At 39.6% G+C, this 11,410-nt stretch overlaps 1 protein-coding gene across 4 annotated transcripts in view; it reads right to left on the bottom strand.

The window, feature by feature from the left end:
• Positions 1 to 644: 644 nt before the first annotated feature.
• Positions 645 to 11,410, bottom strand: part of LOC139473830 (coiled-coil domain-containing protein 81-like) — a 31,694-nt gene continuing 20,928 nt past the window's right edge. For all 4 annotated transcript variants that reach the window (XM_071256592.1, XM_071256593.1, XM_071256594.1 and 1 more), the window contains 8 exons: positions 11,183 to 11,351; positions 9,564 to 9,855; positions 9,044 to 9,151; positions 8,285 to 8,368; positions 7,413 to 7,498; positions 6,293 to 6,371; positions 2,754 to 2,974; positions 645 to 1,795 (listed from right to left, as the gene is read on the bottom strand). In XM_071256592.1, coding sequence (XP_071112693.1) covers positions 1,531 to 1,795; positions 2,754 to 2,974; positions 6,293 to 6,371; positions 7,413 to 7,498; positions 8,285 to 8,368; positions 9,044 to 9,151; positions 9,564 to 9,855; positions 11,183 to 11,351 — 1,304 coding nt within the window. In that variant the 3' untranslated portion in view covers positions 645 to 1,530. The remainder of the gene's footprint in view (positions 1,796 to 2,753; positions 2,975 to 6,292; positions 6,372 to 7,412; positions 7,499 to 8,284; positions 8,369 to 9,043; positions 9,152 to 9,563; positions 9,856 to 11,182; positions 11,352 to 11,410) is intronic.

The raw sequence follows: 11,410 nt of genomic DNA, 5'->3' as shown, positions 1-11,410 counted from the left end.
CAACAAATGACTTTAGTCGAGTTAATGTATTGCATTTATGATATAAATATATATCCATTCTCTATCCACTAAAGTTTGTTTCAAGGTGTCAATAGCGGTAATATGACCATGGTTGATGTAAATAACTGAGATGTGCGATCTTCCGATCATTTCACATACAATTTTGATGAAATATTGAAGAAGATGGTATTTCTGGTGTTAAGTGCTCACAGTAATGTCTTTGTGTTGGGGGAAAAAACATCAAAACTCTTCAACCCTGTGTATATTATAAGACAACCCCCTTGAAAGCCCCCTAATTCTAGGTACGAAACACGCGCCTTATACACAGCAATATATGGTAGATGGAATATTGCTGAGTGTGGCGTTGAACAACAAACAAAGCACTTGAGTGAAGAGTTTTCTCAATAAGTCTGAGAGTTAAATTCATATGTGCTTTCTTATTGGAAACTCCTCTTTCAGCTCATGCTGGTTGGGCAAATTATCTCCATTAGTGGCAATCTTCCATTTTAAGTCCTAAAGATAACCAGCTTGCAACATCAACATTTGCCTCAACAGCAGACCAGACTTTGAAACCATGTTCAACAGACAACACGCACACATGTGTACAAGTACATGATTTAATGTTGGCAACATTGTTAATGACGAAACCCTCCAACATTACAGAAATCATGCAAGACATTGACATTCTGATTACTCATGATGTTAACTCAAGCCTTCACAGACAACACAGTGAGAAATACACATACCGAAATAAGTGTTTATGGTAAACAAACTAAATATGCAAGAAATTTGCATACAGATCAGCAGTATCATGGTTAGTAATGTTTGCCTAGGCCTTATTTATGAGGGGTTATTTAAGAAAATTCAGCTTTTTTGGACAAAAACCAATCCATCACATAGAAAATGTATTAAAAAAACTTAAAATAAAATAAAATACATCATACAAACCAATAGATTTCCAGTGTATTTCTAAGTGTATTTGATCGTGTATATACATGAAATGTATCACAGCAAATAATAAATGTATAACAACATGTACAAAATGTTAACTAAAATAGCTATATAGAACACAGGACAAGTACATGAATGCAATATGATTATAAATAATACTGTTATCACAGATGGTTTGTTTCATAGCAGGCAGGTAAAAGTATTTCTGCCATTTTACAAACACAACATCAAGGCATCACAAACTAGTATACGTATCACAATCTGTTGAATCAATCGGCCTTGAACGAAAACATCTAACAATTAACACCACTGGACCAGGTACCATTAAATAATCTGTACCAAATTATGAGATCTGCAAAACTCATCTTATCAAATCCTGTACCATTAATGAGGTAATTTGCAAAACAATCAGTGAAGACCAGTGTTAAAAATACATTCCGTCAAAACATTCCAGAACAATGCCATTGGATATAAAATGAATTTTCCTTGAAGACCTGCACAAGTGGTGCAATAGAATGATGCAACGAAACCTCTCAAGACCTAGACAGAGACTAGGGATAATCATTCCACCGACCATGATTAGACCATGAGTCGTGATCCAGGAATGTATCGTGACTCGCTCCAGATGTTTGACTCGCCACAGTTGCGAAGTTGGCGCAGACACTGACGACAGCGGTGGTACTTGTCACACTGCTCATGCACCAGCATCCCGGGACTGAGAGATCGAAGTCGATCCTCCAACTCTCTTCCTCGTTTCATTTCTGCAGACTTAGACCAGTCATCTTCCAGTCGGCGGCGAGACAAAAAGCGCATGTGGTGACGGTTGGCTCTGTCATCGAGCAATCTGTTAAAAAGACGAAAATTACATTTCAATTTCAAACTTCAGGATTTCAGAGATCAAGCCCATAGTCCATGACAAATTATTGCCTCTAATCATGTTACACCTGACTGATGAGAATGATTATTCCGGGACCATCAAGTAACACTGTCTTAGGGACAGACCATTTGATATTCTGGGGCTTGAGGGAGGGATTTTGCATAGAGACTTGATATGTTATTCAGCTATATCTGCAAGACCCAATATCTTTTTCATTAAAGGGGAAGTGTACACGCAAAAATCACTTTCTTTCTTTTTCTAAACAAAACGCAATTTTAGAATTAGTTAGTATCTGTGTTTGAAAATATAAACTCATTTTTTTCACAGTGAAAGTAGGAAGCTCACAATAGTGTGGAAATGATATGCCGTTATGAGGCCTTCGTTTTTCGAGCTAAACAGGCCAGAGTTATCCCTCTTAGATTATGACGTAATTGGTGCCAATTCAACTGGGTCCCTGTCTATTCTCAACGCAAAATATATCAAGTACCAGTTTGCGGTAAAACAACATGGCCTACGACACACTCCAGCGCAGTGGTGACTCAGCATAACACTATGCTGGCTGGCATCTGAGACGCTAGAATCGCACACCTGTACCTACACCACGTGAAGCGGCTCTAACAAAGCATGATGACGTCATAATGTTTATCAATTGACACCAATGACGTCATATTGCAAGGGGCATAAGCCATGGTGAAAATAGAACACTTGGTAAATGTGAAAAATATAAATCGTTTTAATGCAAAAAATATGTTAATTAATTGTGATATTTTTATATTTTTGTCTATGACACTACTAGGTTAACACTTTCAATGTGGAAAAAGTACAATTTTTTGACAGTCTGAAGCATAATCTTTCTTTAGAACCACAAAGCACAGGACAAACTTAATTTGTTTCCCATAATCATATGACCAAGTGAACCACTCACTCCTTCCTGGTACGACTCAGAGTCTCCTCCTCTTCCCTCTGCTCAGACAGACGTTTCAGGATGACATCTCGCTTCTTTTGTGCCACGAAGTCCTGCTGTTCTCGGAACAGATTGTGTGCCCGACGTCGTTTCTCAGCCATCTTCTCATTGTTCATGTCATTCTTCCCAAACACCTCGGAGTCAGCCTCGGCGGAGGGCATTGGGACAGGCTTGAAACGCAGCTGTAATATGAAGCCGTGTTAGCAGGTGAAACACATGGGGGTATTTCAGTACGACATTCAGGACAACAAGGAAAAGGCGATGGTTTAGAGAAAGAATAGAGTACAGATAGGGTGACTTCAATGATTATATCACAAGAAGAAGGCAAAAAACGTGCAAGAGAAAGACGCCTGTTTAACTTCAGAAGATGAATGCTAACAGAACATCCAAAGATTAGAATTAAATTAAAGAGAAAGTGCTTTAAGGCAAGTACACACAACTTCAAACACCCGAATGTTCTCAACAGCAGTCATGTTCATTTCATGAAACCAATTTCTTATGTTTGAAAACAATATTCAAACAACTTTCAAAATAATTTCTCAGTGACTTTTAATCTTAAGAGTTTTGACACGAAGGATTTAATTTAATTAGATATTAAAATGTAAGGCATGAAACAATTATGTTGAAAAATAAGCTGGACCAAGGAATACTAATCGAATTTCATGAAATGAACTATACCAGGCGTGTCACAGCTATTAAATAGACACTGGGAAGATAACATGTGACGGTCAAAGTTAAGCATATGCAGGATAGATATATATCAAGTTCCCATGAGAGTACCATAGGCCGTGTAAACCGAGAGGCACTTTCACTGGCTGCTATTTCTGCAAATGTCCGCAGCTCATTAGGCGGTTGTACAGTGAGGTGAGAGTATGAGAGATCAGGAGAGAAGAGAGGACAGCGTGGTGTAGGATACTCGGGAGAGCGGAGAAGACCGTCGTGTTTGCGGAATCTGTCCCGCAGGTGTATCTAGCAGCACACAAACATGCAAATACATAGGACTTAAAAGCAATGCACAACAATCAGGCCATCGTCTCAAGGCAAGTTAACAGACCATACAGACCTTGACAAACTAGGCTGGAATTTCTGAGTTATATTTTGGCTGGCCTAATGAGTCTATGTTTAGTCAAGTTAAAAATCATGTAACAAAATCCACATCCGGTTCGTAAACCCAACATACCATGCAAATTTTGGTAGATTGCAGGATTTACAAAGCATGTGTACCATCAAATGGGCCTCGACAGATATTTTCCAAATCTTTTCTTAATTTTAATCATGTTGTTTGAAGCAAATGCAAGTGATAAAACTTGTAATAACCACTGGTAGCACTACAATTAAGCCACGAAATTCCAGTCTAATTTGAAATCAAGATGCAATAAGGCATATAAATGCAACATGAATGTGAGGTTTATAGTATATTTCAATAGCAACATTATCCTAGTATTAATATAGTTGTATTGGAATCTGCTGGTAATAGGCAATATGATTCTTACCCATTCTACTTAACTGAATTATCACATAAAATGATTTCATCCGTTATTGTAGGTGAGATCAGTTTACTTCAGCCCCTTTGCCCACAAACGTACTGTAAATCTTGAAATTAACGCGAGCTTTAATTAAATGCAAAAAATGTGAGTGGTGTTTGTTTGCATTTATGAAAGTTCGCATATATGTCTCCAAATTGACTATCAACAATAAGACAGCCTCACTGATCACTTTGGATAGTGGACTGACTGACTGACTGATATAGGAGATTTAACGTGCGCTTTCCGACTGTAGCGTATTTCGCACACGGGCCTGGCCGGACCATTTAGTGTATTCCGAAAAGGGTGAAAGTGGTGTGTGCAACCCAAGAGGGTGCTTTTAAGGGTTGCTTATATGAATTTTTGGAATTTTTAAATTTGGAATAAATGCCGAGGTGGGTGGAGGAGGGAACTAAGGGTGCCGGGTGAGGTGGGTGTTTGTATGTTTATTGGATTTTGGATTGGTAGATTAATTAGTTTTTAGATGCGCTTTATTAGGTCTGTTTTGATTAGGGCCTAGGGCCTTGAAGTTTTCTAGTTTATTTTGAGGGTTTAGTATTTCATCTAGAGTGGGAACCGTATTTAGATTGAGGGTGGTTTGTAGTGTGGTTCTGTGTGTTTGGTAGTGGGTGCAGTGGGATAGTGGAAATACCAACTTGAATATATACACAAACTACAGTTTATTGAGCAGCAGTTGTAACAAGTACATGACAATGACAATTAAAGAATAGGAATTATACAATAGGCATCCGGTGAGTTATCACTGCTGGGGTCAAGAGTTCTACCCACTCGTGTCAAACGAAGCATCATTGACCACTCCAATCAGTGAACTGTTGTTGATTCAATTATTACATTGCCTTTGAACTTCCTTAATGCTATTCAGCAGAATAAAAATATAAACTGTGTGTTGTTTTAGGAAAACATTGTTCATTGTTATTACAGAAGTGTTTTACTCAGTGCGATTAAGCGGTACTATTTGCTGTTTGATTGGATTAAGGTAAGGATATGTATCATTCCAATGGGGATGGGGTGGGGGGATTCGCATTGATTTTGAGTCGCATTTTTGGCTAGGGGTCAGCAGACGCATTAATTTGGAGACACATTTATTTCAAGATTTACAGTATATATTGAATAAAAAAAGTGAACAATTTAGGGGTTATTCTTTTGTAGTGAACACATAATTTCATTACAATATCCCCAAATATTTATGATCCCTAACTTTGTTTGTTCTGTATAAGTACTCAATAACAATTTTGCTGGAAAATACAAGTCAAATGTAACAATACTGCCTTTGATGTGATCAGTGGTATCATTCAGTGGGCATTGATATGATTTTTTTGAATGGTTATACATATGTACAAACCAGTGATATTGAGATCAATGTTCCATGTCATCATGTAGCAATGACACACAATGATCCATGACAATCTATTTAGTTGCTTCTTACTACTAACATAGTGTGGGTGAGTGAGTGAGTATGGTTTTACGCCGCTTTTAGCAATATTCAGGCAATATCACGGCGGGGGGCACCAGAAATGGGCTTCAAACATTGTACCCATGATGGGAATCAATCCCGGGTCTTTGGCGTGACCAGCGATCGCTTTAACCACTAGGCTCCCTGACCGCCCCTACTACTAACATAGACTGATGGCATCCTCGAGTGGAATCTCTTAAAACCGGACTCTGACTAATCAATACTAGTCCGGGTAGTCCACAATTTACAATGTTACTTTACCATCAAGAGATCTTATCCAGACCACTACCGAAAACTTTGGGGTCCCACACAAATCTGGTTTTGACAGATTCAACAATATTCTATGCTGGCATCCCCACTGGTGCCAAAGTCCAAATTCTGGACACGAGACGCCAATATTTTTGTCACAGACTGAAGCATTGACAGGACAGTGTCATGTGATGTTATGGTGTCGTGGTGTGATGGTGTCGTGATGTGATGGTTATTTGACAGTTTCATGGTACCTGTGTATCGAGAGCCTTCTTGTAGACATCGGTTTGATCAAATTTGTCCTTCAAGTACTGCTCCCTCTGTGCTGCCAGACTGCAATATAACATGTACACATGAACACTGCATACACTTTACCCTGCACATTACAACATACAAAGGGCGTTCAATACGTTTTGCAACTTCAATATAAGACCAAGCCGCAGAATATCTTTTGCACGTTTATTTTTCAATATAATCTCCATTCACCTCAATACACTTATTCCATTTGTCCTTCAAGCTTTTAATACTATTTTTATAGAAATCCGCAGATTGGCCCTCTAACCACGCCTCTGTGGCAGCCTTTATGTCCTCGTCATCCTGGAAGTGTCTTCCACGTAGGGCAGATTTCAAGTTGAAATGCCACAAGTTGACATTGTTTGTGTAAACACAAATGCCCAAGTTGCAAAACTTATTGAACGCCCCTCGTAGCATGTTTACATGAACACTGAATACACTTCACCCTGCACATAACAACATAGCAATCGTGAAACTATTGTTGAAATTGTATAAGTGTTGAAATGGTGGAAGTGTTGTTGAAATGATGGAAGTGTTGTTGAAGATATGGAAGTGTTGTTGAAATGATGGAAGTGTTGTTGAAATGGTGGCAGTATTGTTGAAGATGTGGAAGCGTTGAAATGGTGGAAGTGTTGTTGAAATGGTTGAAGTATTGTTGAAGATGCGGAAGCATTGTTGAAATGGTGGAAGTGTTGTTGAAATGGTGGAAGTGTTGAAGATATGGAAGTGTTGTTGAAATGGTGGAGGGGTTGTGGAAATGGTGGAAGTGTTGTGGAAATGGTGGAAGTGTTGTTGAAATGGTGGCAGTATTGTTGAAGATGTGGAAGTGTTGTTGAAATGATGGAAGCGTTGTTGAAATGGTGGAAGTGTTGTTGAAATGGTGAAGTGCTGTTGAAATGGTGGAAGTGTTGTTGAAATGGTGGAAGTGTTGTTGAAATGGTGGAAAAGATGTTGAAATGGTAGAAGTGAAGTTGAAATGGTGGAAGTGATGTTGAAATGGTGGAAGTGTTGTTGAAAAGGTGAAACTGTTGTTGAAATGGTGGAAGTGATGTTGAAATGGTGGAAGTGTTTGGAACTCACTCCTCTGCCAGCTGCACTTGCTCTAGTCTCTCGAAGAAGGCCTCGTCTGCATTACGCTTCTGTTTTGTCTGATCCTTCACATCAACCTGGAAAAGTTATTTCCCTTGTCACTATGAGTCTAGTATTTCCCAGTAAAATTTGACCAGAACACCTGAACCTGCACTGATGGACTGTTCCAACAGGTTCACAGAATATTTCACCAGTGTAGCCACAGTATTGTACATTCAACCACAGCACCTCTGTGTTATTAGGGTGTCTTTATTTAAGAAACAAACAACTTGTGAACATTGTTTATCGTACAGTAAAACACTGCTGGGAGAATAAACCATGAGGGCTGTACCTATATATTAAAGAGTGACACAAGGGTGATTAAAGGTCTTTTACGAACTGACTTGTGTTTTATCTGTAGGCAAGCGCGGAAGATATACCTATCTGAAAACACTGAATTCCTGCTAGCTTCCAACACTTTTCAGGATTCGAGAATGGAACATGTGCCTCCTTCAACACATTCGACTGTGACAAACTCTGTACAATCCTGAGTGCACTGACATTTATTATTGGCCTGTAGCTTTCTGCTGCTGCCACTTATTTGACTCATTGTACTGCTTTTTGTGATTGCAAACCTAAGATTGTGCTTCAATATCATTTGTTAATTGCTAATTGATCTTGTGTTTTCATTTGCTGATTTCACAAATTAGTTCTGCACGAACCGTTTCTGTGTTAACCTGTGTTTCAATTTGGAATTTATCTTGTAATATCACAGAAACCTATTCATGAACTTATGCCAAGTGGAACCTGTGTAGAAATCCCGAACTTGACATGCTTTAAACATAGCATTGGCCTTGAGGCCAGTGAACAGCGTGTGTTGTTACCTGCGAGGCCAAGTCCTTGAAGTATTCCTGCTGCTTAGGGAACCTGGGTGGTGTCAAGGGTCTTCGCTGGAATATGTAGGATCTCTGTGGAGAGAATTAATTGCTCAATCAACAGGAAAATAGCTGTTTTGGTTTGGTTTGGTTTTATACCACACTCAACATCACTCCAGATACTGACAGCAGCCTGTAAATAATTAAGTCTGGCCAGACAAACCAGTGATTGACATTATGAGCAACATTCAATGCTATCAGGGTACAATGACATGCTTTGGTTGGTTGGTTTGTTGTTTAATGCCGCACTCAGTAATATTCCATCTACATGACGGTGGTCTGTAAATAATCGAGTCTTGAACAGACAATCCAGTGATTAATATCATGAGCATCGATCCACGCAGTTGGAATTGATGACATGCATCAACCAAGTCAGCGAGCCTGACCACCCGATCCCGTTAGTCGCATCTTACAACAAGCAAAGTCGTCTTTTATGGCAAGCATGGGTTGCTGAAGAGCTTTTCTACCCCGGATCTTCACGGGTTACGACATGCAGTAAACCAAGTGGCTGAGCCTGACCACCTGATCAATTCAATCGCCTCTAGTGGCCAATTGTAATGTGGAACGCCCACATGGGAACACTCACACTACTTTCTGGTGCACATAACACCAGAGCCTTGCCTTACTCCCACAAGACTATCTGGAAAAGGTTGCCCAAAGTTTTGATCACTTCTGTAGATCACACACCAACAGATGAGAGTCACTTACTTGGAAATCTGCATCTCGCGCCTTCTTCTTCTGAATTGTAGCATCTGCTACTCCAAGATTGAAGGCTGCCATTTTCTGAAGGTCATGTCGCTTAGACAGGTTGTTCTCCTGGAAAAGGTGTTTTTTAACACAATGTAGTTTTGAAAAGAAACAGTTTCAGTTACTCACCCAACACCATTATCAGACTGTGCCAAAGTCTTTGGTGACTACTAGCCCAAACTTGGCCCCTTGAATCCCTAAAACTTTTATTTTTAACATTAGGGTTATGACAATAACACCTTGACTTCTCGCATCTTATGCTTTTCTCATTTGTTTGTCATCTCATGCCACACACAATATTTCAGGTACATAATGGCAACATGTAAATCATTGAGTCTGGACCAGACAATCCAGTTAATGGTATTTATGAGCAATGAGCCACGCTGGCAGGGTAGGATGAAACGCAATCCATAAAGTCACCTCCTACGACAAGCATAGGTTTCGGGGACCAACGCTGCTGTATAAATGTGGTTATACTGACATGTTCCGAGATGGTTTGTTCCGCATCCTTCATGGCCTGGTACTGCTGCAGCAATCTGTCCTCCTCATCCTCCCGACGCCGACGCTCCTCCACGAATGACACAGGGATGTTGCGGCGGGCCCGCTGATGACACAGGTAACACAGCTCCTGGCCAGCGTGAGGGTGGCCACAACTTGCACTGTGTTGGCGAGCTCGGTCCATGGCAGTTTGGTCAAAGGTGACCCCTCTCTCCAGAGGAGCTAACTGACCAGCGGACATTGGCTTGTCCATCACTGGAGGCTGAGGCATATACCTGCAGTACCGGGGAATGAGTGAGTGAGTGAATTGGGTGTGTGAAAATATATTGTTGCCATGGAAATTTAAAAAAATTAAAAGGCAGCAGTTCACCACTAGACCTATCTATGTGCCAAGTTTGGTGAAGATTGCCCACATTTCAGGCAAAGTTGTTGCCATGGAAACTCGATTATTATTTTTGAAATCCCAAACTATCAAAAGGCAGCAGTTCACCAGTAGACCTATCTATGTGCCAAGTTTACTGAAGAAATTTTGTACAGTTTTCAAGATCTGCTCTGGAAAGAAGCACTACTGACATTTCCAGCCCATGTCAAAGTTTTTGCTATTGAACTCAAAAACACATTTCCTTTTAAATCCCAAACTACCAAAAATATGTACTCACATACCCGAGGGGTAAGACTAGGCTCGTGCTCGAGTACCTACATGGTATACGTCGGTTCAATAAATTGGGCAATTATCCTATCGTATACAAAATGAAAGAGTCACTAAGATCACTAAGAAAACCAATGTGATCGCATATCAAATAAAATTACTTTGAAATTTGTATGCTGATTCACTGAAGCTTCATTGAAATAAGAATTGTCAACTTGGGAACAGAAATCATTTACATCTCAATGTAACACAAGCCATGTTCAGGGTGAAAAAAATATTGTACACGTTATCTTCACATGATGTATGTTGCGATTTGTGATTGGCTGGATTTTGGCGGGCTGGCTTCTTAGCTCTTTCCTTATATGATAAATAAGATCATTTGATGCCAGCGCTGAAGGAAATTGTCAATAAATGACAAAATATAGATAATAAGTTAAAAGTAGCAATTTCAATGTTATCCAAAATTCGCAAGTCAGTATTTAACTTTTTTTTTACATTGAACGATAACTAGGCTTGTAAATAGTTGACTTCTATAAGACGTTTTCCTGACATTTGAAGAGATAATTAGAATGTGATACAGTAACACAATGTTAATATTTAATAAAGGGATGTCCAGTTATAAATATCTTATGAAATATAGAATTAATAATGATTAATGTTACAACGCTAATTTAGAATGAATAGGTCTACTGCTTGCAACAGTTTAATAGTTTCGTAAAACATCCCTTTTAACAAGAAAAATAGTACTTTTTTAAACCAGGAAATATCCTTATGAAATGGTTGTAAATAAATGATAAAGAAAATTACATAAAGACACGTTTCTATTAACTTATTGAAAGTCGATCAAATTAGAGTTATCTCCCTTGGTCGAGTACTCGAGTACCACTTAACTCGGCCCGTGCCCAAGCACTCGAGTACTCTTTGAAGCCCTAATCAGCAGAAATTCTACTCACGTGTCCTGTAGTGGAGCAGGAGAGGACTTGGCGAGGTATGGCGGTGTTGGTGGTCTGGAGGACCGCGTTGCTATTTGTAGATCATCCAGTAGACACACTCCACTAGCCTTGGGCAGCGGCATCGCCATCCGTGACAAAGATCGTACAGAACCCACAGGCCTCTGGGGCGCTAGAATAAGATTGGAATGGTGTGTCAAAGATGATACCACAGCACTCCAAACACTTCGA

The sequence above is a fragment of the Haliotis cracherodii genome, unplaced genomic scaffold (assembly GCF_022045235.1).
Source record: "Haliotis cracherodii isolate W230 unplaced genomic scaffold, xgHalCrac1.p SCAF_3, whole genome shotgun sequence".
Taxonomy (NCBI): Eukaryota; Metazoa; Mollusca; class Gastropoda; order Lepetellida; family Haliotidae; genus Haliotis; species Haliotis cracherodii.
The sequence above is the reverse complement of the archived record's forward strand: the minus strand, read 5'-3'. Positions and strand labels throughout refer to the sequence as shown.